This window comes from Odontesthes bonariensis, chromosome 8 (genome assembly GCF_027942865.1).
Source record: "Odontesthes bonariensis isolate fOdoBon6 chromosome 8, fOdoBon6.hap1, whole genome shotgun sequence".
In the NCBI taxonomy this organism is placed as follows: Eukaryota; Metazoa; Chordata; class Actinopteri; order Atheriniformes; family Atherinopsidae; genus Odontesthes; species Odontesthes bonariensis.
In genome coordinates this window covers 12,631,599-12,652,608 of record NC_134513.1, presented here as the reverse complement: position 1 = coordinate 12,652,608, position 21,010 = coordinate 12,631,599, and the positions used below count along the sequence as shown (strand labels likewise).

At 41.9% G+C, this 21,010-nt stretch overlaps 1 protein-coding gene across 1 annotated transcript in view; it reads right to left on the bottom strand.

The window, feature by feature from the left end:
* Positions 1-21,010, bottom strand: part of plxna4 (plexin A4) — a 215,474-nt gene that overhangs the window by 76,058 nt on the left and 118,406 nt on the right. The window contains exons 4-5 of the mRNA XM_075471754.1: positions 16,519-16,647; positions 3,242-3,342 (exon numbers count right to left, since the gene is read on the bottom strand). Coding sequence (XP_075327869.1) covers positions 3,242-3,342; positions 16,519-16,647 — 230 coding nt within the window. The remainder of the gene's footprint in view (positions 1-3,241; positions 3,343-16,518; positions 16,648-21,010) is intronic.

The window sequence follows — 21,010 nt, the reverse complement described above, 5'->3', positions numbered from 1 at the left end:
AGTGAGCATGCGTGGTAAAATGTGAGTTATTAGTGTTTTTGTTATTTCGCTGTATGTTATTAAAGATGGATTGTTAAAGCTTTTGGCATTAGCTCGGCCAGGAAAAGCATTCCACAAGATAGCTTTGAATGCACAAAAACACTTCCATTATAATTGACAATATAATTGTAGGTTGTTTCTTTATTCCACAACACTACTGACTGCCCCCGTAGAGTTACAGCATCATATTGCTCTAATTCAATTGGGGAGCTCATTCATTGGTTTTTACTTTGGCTCTATATTAAAATGTCAACATAATCAATTTAAGCTATGACTGTGCAAGACTCCTGGACAATCATGGATCCAGAGGGAAGCAAGAAAGAATTTTGTGCTTTACCTGTAGTTTGTGAATCATTATTGTATTAAAAATCAAGTAAATAATATGAATGTCAGAGACACCAAAGAATAACTGAGTAGTAGAACTAAGGGCGTATTCACACCAGGAAAGTCCGATAGTTCACTTGCTTTGGTCCGAACCTTTTTTTTTCATTTTGGTGCGGTTTGCTTTCAGACTGTAAATTTCAGTAAACGGACCAAAATATGTCAACAAAGCCACGCGCCCTGAAGTCGTTCGGCTATTGGTCAGAATCGACACGCGCAACACAAAGTGCTAAGTTCAAAAGTGAATGTATTCATGGGCGCTTTCCGTGCCGTTATTGCTTGTAATATAATCAAAACTATATGTTTTTTCAACGTTTTGCTATTTTCACAACTGTGTAATTACTATGCTGCTGTACAAGTAATTTATCAACAACGAGGACAAAGGGCAAGGCGGCTACGGAGGAGAACGCTGATTCGGTCTTTCGTTCGCTTTACCACAGCCGGTCTAGTAATTAGAAGAACGACGCTCTGTTACCTAGCAGCAGACAAACGACGGATGCTCCCGAGGTACAAAAAAGCAAAAAGTCTGGGATTAGGTCCGGTCTGCTTTCACACCTCCAAAAGATCCGCACCAGGGTTCGTTTGATCCGGACCGAGTCCGACCTTTCAGCTCGTTTCTCAGTCCGCTTGTTTGGTCCGGACCAGAGTTCGGTGGTTTGTATTCAGACCATCCCAAAAGGTCCGAACCAACGAAAATCTGGTCCGTTTGGTCCGGACCAAACGAGGTAGGTTTGAATACGCCCTAAGTGTGACAGTGAGCTGGTAAACAGAAGTGATTTTAGCAGGGGCACCGAGTTCTGTCTGCCCTGTGGTGGAGCTCAGGGAGTTTTCAGTTACACCAACACCCTCTTAAGAATTCACAAGCTGGAGGTTTGAAAGCACTAAGGAGGAGGGACTAATAGAGAAGTAAACCGAGGGTCGATCAACCTCTCCTGGTTGTGTATTTTACATATGCTTGTGTGTCCCTATGCTAGAAGGGTATCCAACTGCCAGGATGTGTGATTACTGATGTGCAGGTTCACACACACATGCATATCATTCACAACCTCACTTGCACACTTGGAATCGTTTTTCCTGCCCTTGAGATGGTCAAACATCTCGACAACTGAGATCGACTAAAGTGGCATTTTGGCTATTTTCTCCCCATCTCTCAGGGCTCTGTTCTTGTTTTGGTGACTTGTCACTAACTCTACAGCAAAGAGGGCTTGTGTGGGAGTTGCCCTTGTGAGTATGTGTGTGTTAGACAGAGGGGAGCGGTGGGGAGCCAGTCCCATCAGGCTAAGTGTGACAGGCCAATCTGTGGCCACCCATTTGCCCTGACTGTGAGGATGTCGAGAGCGATAATAGGTTTACACACACAGACACACATGAAGAAAACACACGCACCCACATTTATATCATAATCATATATAGTGGCACAAGTTTAAGATCTGCTTTACATTTCGAGTGCAGCAAAGTCCAAATTTCAACAAAAAGGCTACTCGTTGATGGGAGTTCCTTTATTGTTTGATATTCAACTACACAAGAAATATTCTCAGTTTAAATTGCTGCTCAGTTTATAATCTGCTAGAACTATATTGCTTAATAATCTCTGGTCCAGTCAACTGTTTGCAGAGGGAGTTGATTCAAGAAGTTGTGATGAAACTTCTGGAGTAATAAAATATGCATTTGTGCACGAGTGTTTTTGTTGGACATTACTTGTAACCTCAAACTAGTGACCTATAAACCATCATAGTTTCTACCACATTCATCCCCTACACGTTAATCTTTTTTTCCATTCTTGCCATTTTTCTTCACTGTGGTCCTTTTCAGTCGTCTGTCCTTTTGAGTCTCTTTTGCTCTTTCTTTCTCCCACATCCCTGAATACATACATCCTGATATATTTTCACTACCATTTATTCTATTGTAGTCTACTCCCTAACTCTTTCCCCATGTCATTGTCCAATTCATCTATAATTCTTTCCATCTTTCACTGTCTTTTTCCTTGTCCATCCTACTTCGTCTCTGGCTTTCAGTATGTTCCTGTCACCCTCACACTGCTTCTCTGCCCTAACCATTTCCTTCCTGTGTCAGCAGGGACAAAGGTGCTAAATGAACGAAGTAACACACACAAACCATCCTAGAGCTTGCACCAACACAAGAAACCAATTTTCAATTTACAGTGAAGTGGGAAAACTCCCTGTCCCCAGCAAGGAAAGTCTCCCTCTCCAATCTTAAAGGAGATGGGTTTGACAGCATCTTGGGTGATTGTAAATTTACAAGCATCTAGGTGTGCGTGCTTGTGCATTTCAAGGAGAAAATGACAGAGCGATACAGACCCGAAAAATATAGCAACAAGGAAAAAAATAGGAACAAAAACAGGTTAGTGGGGCCAAGTGAGTCTATTGTGATTGAGATCAGAAGCTATCACTCTCCCCTTTTCAGTTCCTGATAGCTGGAGAAGTGTCCATCAGAACCTTGGCAGTGCCCACCATTGTCCGCACTCTCACTGGGCTGTTGTTTTAGAGTTGGTAAACAATGTCATTGATTTGGTTTGGCAATGGATTTTGGGGGGATGCTGGCACAAGGCCAAGCCCCGGGAAAGCAATCCGAGATTTGGCCTTGGTTGGCAATAGAGGTGTCCCTGAATGCTTAAAAGCTGCAGGGGATGGTGTGCTGGGCATGTGCCCAAGTGTCATAGAGGTAGGGGAGGCTAAAAACTCAAACACAACACGCCCTAAAATGTATGCATGTTACAAAGAGTTGGTTAATAAATGAGAAGACTGGAGAAAATATAGTATCCATATCCATCAAAAGTATAGACAGCTGTAGTAGTACTTACATGTTATGCAGGACACACCAGCCACAGTGAGGATCTCCTGACCCAAGACATTCACTGCATGTTGAGTACTGTCCACAGGCCTCCACTGGCACCCTTGACAGCTGCAGACATATATAAAATAAGGTTAAATCACAGTGGAGAGTAATTTATAGTTTACTTTTAGCAGGTTTATGGATGGTGTGAAGATGAGAAAATATTATCTTTAAAAAAGCCCAGACACAGAGAGAAAGCACAATTTAAGAAATTTTAGAAACAAAGCCCCAAAATATGAAAGGAATATAGTGCTCATATGTCTTGGCAGAAATCTTCATGCAGTGTACCAATAGCCTGCTTAATTCAGGTGTGTGTGCTATTTTAAAAGTAAAAACTGTGACAGAAAAAGGATTAACTAAAATAAATGAGATGGCTTCACAATGCACTGGTTCAGTCATACGATCGTTTCCAAAACTTTCCACAATTTAAAAGTGTGCAAGCATAATGTTCAGCCAAGTGTATCAATTTCTGAAATAAATCTGTGATGAAAGTGAGAATCTTTGGATAACAGTTGACAAACACCAGTACACAACTTCTGCAACAAAAATGTAATGTTTTGGTTTTAAACACTAATTAAAGCCATTTCCACATTACATGCAAAAACAGACCAACCCGACTACAATTATATGCAAATCAATTCGTATCATGGCAGGTTTTTATGAAAATGTTACTGCTCAAAAGTTTTTTATCTTTCTCCAATCCAGATGCTTCCAGAGGGAACTTGGCCACCAGGGACAAACAGTCCATCTATGATGATATATAGCCCTGCCAATTCAAACTGGCATTGACTGGCATTGATTGGTGTGGGCCTTAAATGACCAAGCGCAAGGGGCGAAAGTGAGGTGGATCTCAGCTGTCCCTCTACCCGTCACCATGGTAACAGCATGGCACAATAATAAGTGCTGCTGGCACTTTTGATTAATGAGCCGTCATTGGTGAATGACCGCTGTCACTCATGTTACTCGCTGACAGCCAGCATAGAGAGATGACATCATCGGAGTGAGGTTGATATGATCAGGGTAAGACAAAAATAAGGGGTTTTCTTTCTGCATGCTTCATACTGGAAACTTGGATTTAGTAAATTTAGCTATAGATGAGGATATGTGAAACAATATTTTTATCATTGTCTTTATAAATGTGCATGGCACAGTGCATAACATGCACATAATACCTGTACAAGAAAACAAAACCTAGTACTGTACAGCAAAGCAAAAAGATTAATACAGGACTTCCCAGAAAACATGGATTTAGTGCCCTGCTACGGCCACTGTCTGTCCAAAGGGCACTGATATAATTCAGCATATCATTTCTTGGTGTCAGTGCACCAACTACAATAGGTTTTAAGGATCTAATAATTTTGTATTCTTTTGATAAATGTTAAGCAGTAATACATGTTTTTACAGCACATTTCAATCACTAAATTCCATATTTGAGCATATAAAAGACCATAATTAAGACATGCGGTGTAGGGCATGACAGAACATAACAATAGATCACATATGCCATTGCCTGCTGGTATCTCTAAAGCCCAGCCTGGCACCAACAGCGGTTCTCTCTGTTGGACTCGCACAGCACATTTCTGCCTGATAGCGTCTCTTTCAAATAACAACACATTAAGTCAGTTTTGCACATTCTCATGGCAGAAGTTATATTTCAACACAAGAGCACGTATGCGTACCTGAAACACAGACATACATATTTCATGTATTGTAGGAACATTGAAAACACACCACAACATCAGTCCTCCTCTTAACTGGTGAGATCCCTGCATCTTCTGTGTACCTCAGCAGGCACTATAAATAGCATCCTCGTGTACACACACACACACACACACACACACACACACGACAGATTCACACACAGCTGAATGAATTTAGAGGAGGCGTATCTGCTTGTCAAAGTCGAGAGGAATCGTGCATTCTATTACAGATTAGAGACAATGCAGGTGCATCTGTGTGTTAAGCTTTTGTGTGTGCGTTGGGAAAAAATAGCTAGTATGTTTTGCCCTCCGTACTGTGTAGAGGCATATTTGCATTAGGTAGATAAAGGGAATGAGTTTGAGATGGAATCAGGGAGATTGTGGAGCAATGCTGTGTGCACATGATCAAACTCAACACTGATCCACATTGCACAACAAATCTCACAAGAAAGATTTCCTTGCTTTCTGTCAGTTTCCCTCGGGCCTGTTCCTCCTCCTAACATCCACCACTGCCAGCTAATTAACCTCTTAGGCACAGAAAGAAAAAGGCTATTATGATGGCCTATGGAGGGATTTCAGCTTCCCAAGCCTTATCATGAGTGTATAAAACTATAATTTCACTATATATGTGCTTGTGTGCCTATATGTCATCTACAGTCATGTTACCGTTTCGAGTGGTTCGTCACCTCATTTGCCATAAAAGCTAAGAACCCAGACATAACTGTAACAAATGATGCCGCCATATCTGTATGCTTTATAATTCAACACTTCAATGACAAACGTACTGACACAACCACTATTCACAACTTATAAATGTACACATATACACAAACACAGAATTACATTGTAGATGGAAGGATGGAGACAGTTGTTCCAACAGATAAAACACACACAAGCAAAGACAAACACACCACATTCAGGGCCCGGCAGAGTGCCAATAGGAGTCATCTCTTCCAGAGGACAGATCCCGATATCATTCATTTGGCCTGTGTTTCTGTCCGTCTGTCTCTGTCACTCAGATGCTCTGAGGTGTGTAAGATCATACATTCATCATCTCTCTAGTGGTTTGGTTTTATCCAGCACACACACACACACACACACACACACACTTTAGCAGGCAACACTTTTGTCTCCTCTTTTATCACAAAATTGAGGGATTTGGTGGCTAAACGACCCGATGCACCTCTTGTCCCCGTCATCTCGATATCAAATTCATTTCATGCTATCTTCTTCTTTGGCTTTGCCAGCAAGGAGACCATTACGGTTCACTGTCTCTTCAATATGACTGCACTATCATATCAGCAGGGATAAATACAAAGGATGGGGTGCATGACATTTATAATTCCCCCCTGTTTCAGGTGAGTAAATGACAGCCATTACACCCAGCACTTTCCCACCTTTCACAATAGGTAGAGATGTAGGCTGCTGAATATAATCGTGCTTTTAAAAGAAGCAGAAATCACAGAGGTACTTGATGCCTTAATGTGTGGGAAGAAAGATGAAGACACGCTCGATCATTTGCTGTGGCAACACAATGGAATAAAATTACATATACCATTAGCATATATGTGTGCATGGCAGATGAATGGAGGAAGAGTTAGCGTATTGAAATATCCATTTCAGAACTTTATCAAAGGATATGATAAAGACCGACTTTGTTTCCTTTTCTCTGTCCTCGTCTATCCGTCTTTCCTATCCTCACATAATGCCTGGGGCATTCAAGTTAACCTACATAGGGAAAGTGATCATTTATTAAATCGGCACAGACTTATTATCAACTAATTCCTCTACCTCATCTCTATTCCTCTCTTTATCCTACTCTTCTCCTGCCTCCCTCCGCTTGTAATTAAACAGAGATCCCACCTGCAGCCAAACGTAACCACTCCAAATGCAGAGAGTGGGGAATTATAGCGATAGTCCAATCCTGATTTATAGCCTGTGGGGCAGACTGAACTCTTCTTATCTTTTCTCTTCTACCCCAAGGCTAACTTCTTCTTTTCTCTCCTTCCCTGGTGTGAGTTTGTTCATTAGTTCAGCACAATGTTGGCAATCTAGCTTAACTATTGGCCAGGAAGCAAGAATTAGTGAGAAAAAAAGTTGGATAAATGTAAGTAATATAGAGCTACACGGCCCCTTTTTAACAAACCTATGGGAAGTTAAATATGCTGTACATGTAATAGCATTAGCTCATTGAGTTACAACTGCGAAAAAATAAATAAATAAATCAGCCACAATCATTAGCAAGTCTCTAGTAACCTTCATTTTTACAATGCTTAAACATTCTGCTTTTCAGTACTCGAGTACGAGTAAACGCAGTTTCCCTCACCAGGTTACTGTCAATGTTTATCTATTATAAGTGATAAACAACAGCCTGTTTCTTTTCAGCATCACCTCTCAAATTCTTGTCTCATTCTAAACCAGAACATCAATTCATTCTGTCATTTTATTCTTTAATCAAGTGAATGCCTCTCTCCTTCTTTTTTGTCCGGTGTCCCACCTCTCTGCTCTCCACTTTGATGGAGGAGAGATTGACGTGGAAGTCAAATGAAGCGAGGGACACATCAACCACTCAATGCTTCGTCACAGCTGACGCACCGCTCAATCAGTCAACCACCAACTGACAGTATTACAGCATAAACTTGGTTAACAGAGCGGGCCAGAGGCTGCAAGTGCAATATCGTTTTCATTTGACGTTTTAGAGGTTAAATGACGGAGCCATCCATTCCACTGTCAGAATTGTCAGTGCAAGACAAATGACTTGGAAATAATCAATAATTTTCACTTATCGTTTCATTCCAATAAGAGTAAGCCTTGCATACCAAAATACAAAAAAATACAGGTAAACATGCTTGGGACAGCTCACAGATATAAATTTAAAGCGTCCCCTGTTATATTTTTTATAATGTGATTGATATGTCTGTGCTTACCAAAAAAAGCAACCAAAAGCTGAAGCCTGCCACTCATTGTATATTAGAACTTGCCCTAGCATCATGCTAATTTAGTCCTATTATAATGTCAGTCCTCAGTGCAAGAGCCATGCTGAGCACATGATTTTGAAGATCTCCTGCTGGCACACAAAGTGTGGACACACAGTGTCTAATTCTGCACAGCCTGCATCATCTTGCTCAGGGGCACAGTTTGGTAAAAATAAGGCCTGTATCACACAGAGTGGGAGCACCGCTTGGACTAGTAGCCCGATATTGCCAAAAGATGCTGAGAGTTGATTGACAAGAATGGCATATTATACACCATGTATTTGCTGCAAAGAATAATGGGCTTACAGGTAAGGTGGTAACATAAGACTGAGAAAACAGACTGACAAATATGTATACTAAAAGACAACAAGAGTAAGGGGGGAAGAGGGAAAGAAATGTAAAGCTTCCAAATCAACTTTGTATAAAGCCAACACCAAACTCATCTTGCTCCACTTATGTAGCATATCAGACCTGGTTAGACAAGCCTGCAGCTAATCTGCTACACAACATAATGTGCACATCGGACACCTTCATAACTCACAGCCACACTAGAGGGTGAGGAAGCCAGACTGAAGGATGTGGCAAAAGGATTCCTGAAATTATACGATACCAGTGATCTTGGTTTGTGTGTGTGTGTGTGTGTGGGGGGGGGGGTTATCTCACACCTCTGTAGTACACATTTTCAAAGTTACACTTACAGATCTGCATTTGCTACAATGAATATAAATAATTTAGCACAATGAATATGCCAGTCGCAGCACTTTGCAACGACAGTTTATGTGCTGAATGTAAAGTCTTGATATGAATCAAAACAATTACCTTAGTATTGAAGCAATGTTGAAACATGCTGGATAAAATCTAACCATTGACTGGCTGAATAGGGGCTGACAGTTTAAGTTCATGGGCTTGCTGGGTTGCTCAAGGGCAATGGTGGGGCTTTGTGAACACTAAAAGATGGATTGGGGCACAGTTCCAAAATATCTTGAAAACACATGTCAAGCTTCACATTCAGCTTCTAAGGAATACGCTCACCAGTGAAAATCATATTAAATTGCTTTCGCCTGATTGAGTTCAAACAGATGCTGTTTTTTTTCCTTCTGTCAAAATGCTACTCAAATAGCTGTGTAAAATGTGTTCCAACACCTAGTATTGGACAGCTTGCAAGGCCAATAAAACTATATAGCTCAGTGTCTAGTAACATTTTCATTGAGCTCTACGCTTTAACCTCTTAAGCGCTTCAAATAATCATTGAAAAATGTGTCAAGGCTGTGTTAAAGGTGCTAATACTGTAGCCTTATAGCTGTTTGATGTCGATGCGTTTTATATTCTTGGAAAATCTTGGAAAATGGATGACCAATGAATCATTAAAACGGTTCCATTTGTAATTCAAACTACAAATCTAACTATTCAAATCTTCTTGAAGGTGATGAATCTACTAAAATGCCGTTATGTGATTTTTATCCTTACTGCTTTTACAGATGATGAAATGATTCCCAACATCCACTGACACAACTCAAACCTTCTTTCCAAATGCTGTTGACAGAAGAGCCTGTGTTAACAGAACAGTAACACAGTGGTGGACAACCGTACTAGCTCATATTAATCCACTAATAGGATGACCTCTGTGTGTGTGCATGAATCAGAGAAGTAGAGAAATATCTCATTAGAGAACAGCCAATCACTGGATTAATGAGAAGGCAGGAATGACAGATCACTATGTAGAGGAACATGGGGAAAAAAAAGAAAGAAGGGAGCATTGGGGGATGGCATATTGTAGAAGATGACAAAGGATATTCAGAAAGGGTTAGAAATGGAGTAAAGATAGAGAGCAAGGAGATGAAGAAAACGAAGAAAACACAAAAGGATGTATCATGATTTGCTTCACAAATCCTCTTAGAGTAGAAAAAGGGGTTGAAACTCAACTTCAAGAAAAATAAACCACACAAAAAGATGGCACTCGTGGGATGGAAGAAAGAAAGGAGAAAGGAGGACAAGCAAGGTGGAAGTAATAATGAAGCAACAAAAGATAGTGAATGTGATGGAAATTTATTTTTACAGTCAATACAACAAGGGAATGTGTGTTTGTGTTAATGTTTGATTTGCTTTCTTCTCTGAAGAGTGTGTAATCTGACACACACAAGCAGTGTATGTGGCCGTCACACAGTATCCCTGAAGCTTTACAGTGTTTAAACTACTCAGCTAAAGTGTTCCATTGGTCCTTCCACACTTTATTTTATTTATCTTTTTTATTTAGCAGAGTATACAAATAACACAAATGTGACACCTGACACAGTCTAAATGATCATATGTACTTACTTCCTTTTTTGCAATTCAGACTTTAAAATGTGAACTTGATGACTACGAGTATAATCATAGCTATCAAAAAGGCAGAATTTTGTGACAGAATTATGATGCCCAAGAGAAGTTGTTCCTCAGATTTGACCAGCTTTAACATTTACTGCAGGTATGTTGCAAGAGACTGATTTCTAAATCTAGAAGGCTTCTTTCGACTTCACTCAGTTCAGCTTCATCTCTAGCAGAACCTCACAGCCTGCAACCTTTATATGCGATACCCTGCCTCTCACTCGGTGGCATGGGCTCCAGCAACCCTCAACTCCTAACTCAGAACAGGATAAAGCGAGGAAAGAAAATAAATGAATGGATGACAACATGCAGTACTAAATCATACATCAGCACCCATGAAGAGCAATCTTCTCTGCTTCAACATCAATGGCTAAACTTCACTGTTTAGTAATAGACACACCAGCAAGGATCCAGTATTGCCAAGCTCAAGGGGAGTATTTCAAGGCTAAGAGCAGCATCTGAGGAGCTGTATTGAACAACTGTGTTCTTAGCCTCCTGTTGTGGCCACCCTTGATTCCCTCTTTCTGACCCCATCTGTATTTCTCCCTCGTTCCAAATATCACACTCTCTCTGTGAGTGTCTGGGTCTCAGGCCTCAGAAACAGCAAGTGGCCTTTTGCTATCGACCAACTCAGGCTGCTTTAATAGCATTCTCCGCTGCTGGGAATTGGGAATGTGCATGTGTGTGCTGGAAGTCATTCTGAACTAGGGCAATGATCCGGCAAGCAGTGCTCCACTCATTACAACTGCTTGCTAAGATGACTACCACATACCCTTTGAACTCCGCAATCACTTAACAAAAAGCGAGTACAGGAAATTCAAGATGGCATTCATAAGATACTGATTAGAAGCAGAGCTGTATCAGAACAAAATAAATTATAAAAGGCATAAAGGGAAAATTTTATGTGGGTCATTTCTTTGTTTATTAAACTGCAATTATTGTAGCCACAGCAGGTTGTTTCTGAGTTGGAATAATAGCAATGTCTTTTTCTATATTAGTACATATTTATTCTTTCTTTGCATTTCTAGATCAATCTCAGATCTTTAATAAAACTTATTTTAACTTGAGGCAACAGTATGACAGGGAACAATTTATCATCCAAGTTTAAAGCGGAGCCAACTTTCTGCAAGAAACCTATAAAAAAGAAGTTTCAGAACACTGTTGCTACGTGTCTACATTCCAGATGAAATAATTAAAAAGCTCCTGCAGTGATTAGACACTTAAAAAAGACGAAGTTCCATTTGACAGACAAATGCATGTGATAATTGATGGTACGGCAGCATGTTTTAACTGTTTGAATAAAGAAGAATTATAAATAACAGACTAATCTCACTGACTCCAAGACACACTAATGTAAAGCAATGAATCAAACATGTGAGTCGAAAAGACCAAATCTTAATTAGTTAAATATATCTAATGTTTAACTCTTATAAAGAACTTGTCATGATCTGTGTTTTGGTCACCTTCTTCTCTCCTGTGTTTTTGGTTTTCCCTGGTTAATTTGCCCCAGGTGTTTTGAGTTCCCTTGATTACCCTCGTGTGTATTTAAGTTCAGTTCTGTCCCTTGTTCCCGGTCGGATTATTGTATGTCTGTGCTTCAGTTCGGTGTGTGTTTGCTTCCTTTCCCTTGGATTATTATCAATAAAATACATTCCTTTTCCACAACGAGGAGTTTCCTGTCGCTTTTGGATCCTACTCACCCACACATCCTGACAGAATAATCCGACCAAAAGATGGATCCAGCAGCAGGACCAGGACACATTACTCTTTTTGAGTACTTTCGTCGGGAGGCTATGAGGTACGAGCGTCGCATGGAGAAGGAGGCAGCGCAGCGCTCACCTTTCTGGGGCACCCGACTGGCGATCGCACCTCCCGGGTGCGGCCCCCGGCGATATTGGGACTGTCCACCTCCTCAGAACCGGCCGTCCTCGGGACGAGGAGGACGCCGGTCTCGTGGGTGCTCATCAGGGGCATCTACCGTGGGTGCCGCCTCCCAGTTTCCCCGGGAGGGTCACCACGTCCAGGCCCCGGCATACCCCCGGCGGGGTGACGCCTCCCACAGTCTCCGGGAAGGTCATCATGTGAGTCCTCGGGTGAGCGCTCCCCACTGTTCCCGGGGAGGTTCCCGTGCTCCTCGCCAGGGGGTCCATGCCACCGCCGCCACAGCCCCGCGCCGTCTGAAGACCCCAGAGCCCGCTCCGCGCCGTCTGAAGACCCCTGAGCCCGCTCCTCGTCAGCTCCGAGCACCTGAGCCCGCTCCTCGTCAGCTCCGAGCACCTGAGCCCGCTCCTCGTCAGCTCCGAGCACCTGAGCCCGCTCCTCGTCAGCTCCGAGCACCTGAGCCCGCTCCTCGTCAGCCCCGAGCACCAGAGCCCGCTCCTCGTCAGCCCCGAGCACCAGAGCCCGCTCCTCGTCAGCCCCGAGCACCAGAGCCCCGCCTGACTGCACCGGCTCCAGCTCCTCGTTATCAGGCTGCACCTGAGCTCGAGGTGAGCTCAGGGAAGCCGCAGGAACTGCTCGGCCTGTCTGCCTTCCTGCTGGGGTTCCTCCTGCAGCTCCTGGAGGAGCCTCAGTCTCCAGAGCTTCCGCCTGTTCCCAGCGCTTCCACGCCGCTGGCCCAGCCGGTTCCCAGCGCTTCCACGCCGCTGGTCCAGGTTCCCAGCGCTTCCACGCCGCTGGTCCAGCCGGTTCCCAGCGCTTCCACGCCGCTGGCTTCGCCTCGCTCCAGGGCTTCCACGCCGCTGGCTTCGCCTCGCTCCAGGGCTTCCACGCCGCTGGCTTCGCCTCGCTCCAGGGCTTCCACGCCGCTGGCTTCGCCTCGCTCCAGGGCTTCCACGCCGCTGGCTTCGCCTCGCTCCAGGGCTTCCACGCCGCTGGCTTCGCCTCGCTCCAGGGCTTCCATGCCGTCGCCACAGCTTCGTGGGTTCTGTCGGCCTCCCGGCCGCCTTCCAGAGTTTCGTCCCGGTCGTCTTCGTGGGTTCCTTCGGCCTCCCGGCCGCCTTCGTGGGTTCCTTCGGCCTCCCGGCCGCCTTCGTGGGTTCCTTCGGCCTCCCGGCCGCCTTCGTGGGTTCCTTCGGCCTCCCGGCCGCCTTCGTGGGTTCCGTCGGCCTCCCGGCCGCCTTCCAGAGTTTCGTCCCGGCCGCCTTCGTGGGTTCCGTCGGCCTCCCGGCCGCCTTCCAGAGTTTCGTCCCGGCCGCCTTCGTGGGTTCCGTCGGCCTCCCGGCCGCCCTCCAGAGTTTCGTCCCGGCCGCCTTCGTGGGTTCCGTCGGCCTCCCGGCCGCCCTCCAGAGTTTCGTCCCGGCCGCCTTCGTGGGTTCCGTCGGCCTCCCGGCCGCCCTCCAGAGTTTCGTCCCGGCCGCCTTCGTGGGTTCCGTCGGCCTCCCGGCCGCCCTCCAGAGCTTTTGTCGGCCTTCTAGTTTCCACCCACCTTCTGTGGGTTGGGGTTTTGTCTCTTGGACTCTGTTTTGGACTTTTGTGTTGTTGCTTGCCCTCCCTCCGAGGCCCCCACCGCCCACCCAGGTTGGGTCGGTTTGTTTTTGTGTTTTATGGACTAAAGGGCGTCTGGGATCCGCCCTTAAAGGGGGGGGTACTGTCATGATCTGTGTTTTGGTCACCTTCTTCTCTCCTGTGTTTTTGGTTTTCCCTGGTTAATTTGCCCCAGGTGTTTTGAGTTCCCTTGATTACCCTCGTGTGTATTTAAGTTCAGTTCTGTCCCTTGTTCCCGGTCGGATTATTGTATGTCTGTGCTTCAGTTCGGTGTGTGTTTGCTTCCTTTCCCTTGGATTATTATCAATAAAATACATTCCTTTTCCACAACGAGGAGTTTCCTGTCGCTTTTGGATCCTACTCACCCACACATCCTGACAGAACTAGCAAGAAAGTTTTGTTCAGATTGACAGATAGATAGACAGTTAACTTATTCATCCCAAGAGAAACTTTGAAACATCAAACCCAAAACATTTTAGTGAATAAGTGAAAGAAAGACACTAGTTTTACTCATTCACTCTCATCTTGCTCTATAAACCCCTTGATACTGATTAAAACTGTGTGTGCACAGACTTTAATTGTTGTGTGTTTTGGGGATTCATTAACTGTTTTCTATATTTGTGTTTATGGCAATTCCTAAGTGTTTCCCCTCAACAGTTAGTGTAGGTCATTGTTGTAACTGGGCTAATAGACTAATTACTATTAAAGGTCTCACACATGCTCACACACAAAAAAAGTTAACTTGGTTCTTTTATTAGAATATATGCAACGTGATTGCCATGCAAATTAAAAAATGCTAAATTTGTATGTTTGGCAATAATGGCGACAAATACAGAAATCTAACGTAGGGTAAAGTATTCCCAACAATTAATTTGTTATTCTTTAACATCTTTTATCCGCCCAATTATAGTCGCAACAATCCAAAACAGAGGGAGAAAAGAGAAAATTCTCCCATTACGGTTTAAAAAGATTTGCTCAGAAGTTTAGTAATTGGATGCCTTGACAAACAGCATCTTAAATATTCTTATTCTTTCCCACTCAGCCTGCAAACTGACCGAGACCTCAGCGGACTCAATGAGAGCTGCATCTGAAAGGCCATCCTCAACTCACTGTTTGATATTTAATGAGTTATAAGTGTTAATGCTAAGTGTGCTAAGTGTTATGACAACAATCTGGGGACTTAAAATGCACACACTATTACTCACAACCAACCTAAGGGAACACGGTACATTAGGAAATAGTGACACTTTTCTGGTGCCAGAAAGGTCTATAATTCTCAGGAAGCTGCAGACAATGTACACAGGTAACTAAGCTGATGTTGTCAGCAAAACAGCAGTGACCCTTTGTGATTACGGGTGGAAGGAAATAAAGACTTGATGGAAAAAATAGGCACACACACACACACACCTACAAAAAAAAAAAAGCATACCATCTATACTCAGACTGTCTAAACAGCATCATTAATAACTATCAGTAAACACAGAGATTCCCTGTAGCATTTTGGCAGACATGATTTGACTTCTTACACTCTGATGCTACAGAGCTGAGATATACCTGAAGTACTAGTGCACTCAAGTACAATTCTGAAGTACTTGCACTTGAGTACTTAATTGTTAGAATGGTATTTCCTCCCAAGATATTTTTCAATTGAACCTCACAAATTCTTTCATATAAATCCTCAAAGGTTAAAAAAAACCCAATAGCTCATCTAATTTCACATTGTGTATTCCTACTATAAAGTAATTAAAACTAGCACCGCCTTCTAAAGATACAACCTGCCTAGTGCTGCATCAGAATGCACAAGACAGGGGAAAAACTCTGCAGTTTGAAATAATTCTTTAAGTAAATTAATACTTGTGTAATAACTTGAAACGGATTTTAACTTCGAAAGTCTTATTTGAAATCAATAGTTTTATAAAGTAGAACTGGCTCTTTTAGCTGAGTGTCAGACCACTTCTTGTACCGTTTAATCTTCTAACTCGTTTTCTATTTCTGTGATGATGACTTAATTTTTAGGACAGATTTTCCTCTGGAATAGTTTTGGCAGGGAATTATTTGAAAGTTTCAATGCAAAAAGGACTAAACTGTCATTCCTCGATGTCCACAACTTCCCATGATTAATGTTCAGTGGTCAGAGTATTTGAAACACTGTCATAGTCTGAAAATGACAAAACATGTTTGGCTCAACATATAATTCATCATTCGCCCACATAAATTACCAGCTTCTGCACATGTGTATATGAAGCTGTGCTTGTGGCTCAGTGTCTTTATGTGGAATATAAAGGGGAAAGTGAAAATCTAACAGTAATTTACCGGAGCGTGTATTCATGTGACTTTCTGTGGTGCCATTTTGCAGAGGTTTTGCCTCTAATGGCAGTGTTCCCAGACTATGTCTATGTCCATTACACAGGGTGCTGCTATTTTGCTCCACATTCCATGTCATCACAGGTATGAAGGAGATAGTGTAAATCTGCACATATATACACACTTGCGTGCACACATCAGTCGACAAAGACCACCATTTTCTCTCCCTATAATTCAACACATCTATTCACTCCAGCTCTAGCCTCAGTCTGTTTCTATAAGCTGAGCTGCAATGAAATCCACAATGCTACACCAAAGGTTATTGTACTTTGTGACATAAGAAATTGATAAATGCCAGTTGGTATGGTATTGAGTCAGCGGAGAGGCCATTAGATGTGTTTGCATGAGTGTCTGACCTGGGTCTCAGACATGACATAGAGGTAGTGGTGGTCAGATGAGAAAGCCATGTCTCTCAAGATGGGTCCATTCTCCACAGCTTGGACAGTCTCATACGGAAGAGCACGTGAAGAGCCGTCTACCCGAATCTAGAAAGCAAGCACATACAAAAAAAGATGATGATTTGTAATCACTTTTGTGCCAACACTGCTGAACAAGTAAAACAATAATAAAAATCTCATCCTTAAATGAAGTACATTAATGAAGGCTCTGTTTGGTAAACTGAATCATCAAATAGTACAAATGGTTCACAACTTAATTAAAATTTAGGGATTTAGCAAAGACAGCAAGTGAAAATGCCACTATAATAATCAACATCAGACAATTTACATCTATTGAGAGGTTAAGTCATTTTTTTTGCATCTTTTCGGGTTTTCAAAATCAACGAAGATCATATGATTATCTCAATTCCCTTGAGGTCACTAAGAAAACACAGAAAACACAGCCAATGACACTAACACAGTTTGCTTTCAGTGGGACTGAGATGAAGATATATTTGTCACTCAGTTACAAGTTACTGCAAAACGCACTTCAGACATTATTTCAGCAATGGAACAAAGAAAAGCCAAAGAGATGAAAAGTGAGGGGGAAAAACTATTGCTTCCTTAAAAATGAACCTGTTGAGGGTAGACAGAAATGGGTGGCATGGGTGACAACAGTGTGTGAAAATCAGAACTTAGGAATCACTCAAAAGTACCTCTGTACGTTATTAGCCCAGTACATGCTGCTCCTGTGAAGCACATATTTCTCATCAATGTTTGAGCCATTCTGGAGTGATTAAAGCAAGAAGTGTGGTCTATGGGTCCCTAAGTGAGTTTACTCAGTAGAAAGTGCATAGAATTGGCCCAATGCAAACTTGGTGATGTGATGGAAGGGGTTTGTGTTTTACCAGAACATCTGCTTATATGGTCTCTCACATACACAAACACACGCACACATACACTCGGGATATGTTCCTTACTAAATCTGGTCCTGAGGCTCTAATTTCCCAGAAGTGTAATTCTGACACATTCCCAACCTGGCAACTTTGAAAACTCAGTAGAATGAATGTTCACACACACATCTTTGTGGATTTGTAGACAGGTGTGAAGCAATTCTTGTTAAAGTTGCGATGACTCTTGGTAGTTCTTTGCGCTCATCAGCACTTAAGTATTCACAGGTAACAGGCACAAGCAGGAGATAATTGGACATGGAGCAGATGGTAGAGCAGACAGGTGAGTCATTTCATGATTAATTATAGTAAACTTAAGACAACGGACTCTGTGTTCCCTCTGACAGCATTTCATAAAAATATTAATCATTTAAAAAAAAAACCTGTTGGTGCTCTGTAAACCAAAGTGTCTTTGAGGTCACAAACCTGAGTTGGGAAAAGAAGGGCTGATAACAGAGCAGTTTGTCTCTTTTAGGGGAATGGATGAAAAATAACTGAGGGAAATTACATTTATTTCAGTCAGAATGAATGGTCAAATTAAAATGGTCAAATCAGTGCAGAATAGTTAGCTATTGTATGCATGTGGGTGATGATTTAATACTCTATATTGTTTAAAGCTCTTTTTTTTTTACATCTTCAAACTATAATGATAAATGTTCACTCTCTGAAACATAATATACATTCTATCTATATTAAGATAAAAGGTCTTTTGATTCCACCTTTACTGTATCCTACAAAAAAAACTGTCACACTGTCACAGAGGCCCTTTTCTTTGTCTTTGCTTGGACAATCAACCATTATATAGCAAACAGAGGAAACCCAACTATACAGGGAGCAGTTTGGATAATGCTCTTCCCTGCTGTTCCCTCTGATATTCAGTTTCACAACATCACATTTCTTTAAACAGGCACAGTCTTTCACCCTTATTTCACCCTAGTTTCCCTCCTTGTCTCTTTCTCAGTCATTCTTTCTCTTGCTCTGCCTCCTGCTTGGCTTGTGTAGTGACCTTGATCTCAAAGAACCCTGAGTTCTCTTTTATCAAAGTCAGACACACTTCCACTGGGAGCTATTGTATGATCTGGGGTCAGTTGCAAATAAAAGAACAGAAGGGAAATAGGAAAGAGAAAGAAGAGAAGGAGGTAAGAAGAAAGAAACTTTCACACGATCCGGGGCCAGATTCAGCAGGTGAAGTTATCTAATCTGCCCTATTGAGTGGGTTCATGTTAGGTGCTGAGTGTACTTCATATGTCAAACACTACACTGCATGGGTGTATGTACATTCATGGAAAAATGTGTCTCATATGCACTGGGGGTAAGATGATACAAGGTGTGGAGTCAATTGCAGAGAACAGTTTAAGAGCTGACAGTCTAAATAACAGTGGCTGATTATAGAGTTTTATTGTGTTGGGACAGATCCACAGTCACCAGGGAGCAGACAGGCTTCAAGGAGAAGCTCCTCTATATTATCCCTCGATCTGACCACCAACACAACAAATGAGCCACCAGGGAGCACACACCATGTCCACAAGCATGCAATGCTGGCTGGTCAAAATCACACTGGGACTGGAGGGGAACACACAAGAGAGAACAGCTGGCCTTATTTGCGAAAAAATGGTAAACATTAGGTTAATATCAATTTTCCGCTATATATATGTATACCCCTGCCACCCTGAAAAAATAGTCTAAAGCAAAAGCAAAATTTGTGAAATTTACATTACTACAAAAGCAGAATAATAAAAACTTCTCACCAAAGGCTGGACTCAAGTGACACTTTTAGTCTCACCGTGATGCAAAAATTAATACTAATCCTAGACTTGTCATCAGACTGCATTTATCAATGTCTTAAAGTAATTTTTCATCAGCCTAAAATCATTAAGGCAACTACACTGGTGCTAGCTTATATTATCTGATTCATTTTCAACAGTAATAAAGTGGATTAGCTGCTCTATGCTAAATGGATTACAATGCTAATCTGTGGTATCACATTAGCACTACACAATAGACATTCAGTGCCAGACAGACTTAATTTAGCCTCAGAGTAGAGAGTAGGTGAGACATGCACAGAGCCCACATTTAAATGAACAAAAAAAAAAAAAAAGTGTGTTCACACGTGCATTCGCTCTTATAGAATCACTGGCAAGTCATTGTCTCTTTCACAAATGCACACACAAACTCACACACACAGCCAGCCTTTCTGGACATACTCCTATGGTAATGAGTTAGTTAATGGCATGGACATCTTTGACTCAGAACACAGTTCAACAAATATTTCCTTGATTCAAATCTGTATTCAAATGTATCAATACAGGAAATTCACACAACATCACAGTTCATACTGAGCAATGCCCTCCCCAAAATGACTGATTTGGCCATGAACTGCATCCCCCCAGTGGTAAATATGGGTAACTACAAGTGTTGCTTCTAAATACAGAGGCCAAAAACAATGGGTTCTACAATAAGATAAAAAAAAAAAAAACAGTAAAAGCATATTTCTCAGTGATTTTAACCTGCAATTATGATTCATTTTGTGAAAATATCATCTAATCTGTTTCTTAATGTTTTTAAAACTATTCAGGCTTTCAAATATCAGTGAATAACTACGTTTCTTGGAACTTAATATAAAAGACAATCTCAGTGCAGTGCTGATGGAACAGAAATATTTCATGTATCTAGTGCCTGCAGATACAATTATAAATTTAAATACAGAATTAGAATACAGAAATGAACAAACACCATGCATATGGGGTTCATGGGAATATATCAATGAAAAATATTGTTCCCAGAGTGACCCTTCCTCTCTCCATGGGGCTAACGGCTCGCAGAAGGTGTGATACAGACTATTCCGGTGTGAAAACCACAGGACTATCCTCACTTAGTTTGTTCAAATTGGCACTATACACCACAAAATCTAATGAAATGCATTGCACTTCCTTTGATTCCACATGCAATCCACTTTGCTGGATGTAAAACTGTAGTAGTAGTCAAACATGTCATCATACATATGAGGCTGCAAAAAAACAAAACAAACAAAAAAAACCCAGAAAAACTAATAACTGTGCTTAAACTGTTTGCTTTAACTTGTACAACAAAATCAGTTGCACACAGAAGAAAGAATATCCTAATTTTAAAGTAAATGATTTAATACTATATTAACACAAAGGTTACTTGTTTTGTCAAGTTGAATCTGTTGAATCAACACACGCCTTACTGTTGCCCCACTGGAACCCTCTTCTTTTAAAAAATACCTTTTGATATTCAGTGCCTGCGTACACAGTGGAGAACTAGTATTGATTTAGGATAAGCTCTGTGAACTAGAGAGCCATTATGTAGAAACTACTTAAAATCAACTGGTGAATCGGATCGTATCCATTTTAAGGATAAGTTGAGGAGGTCCTCATGAGACAAAAGTACTGCTGTAGTAGTGTCAGTACAAATGATCACTGCTCAGTAGAAAATGTACAGAGCAAGAACTAAACCCTCTGAATAAACGGATATACCCACTTAGAGAGTCAATAGGGAGT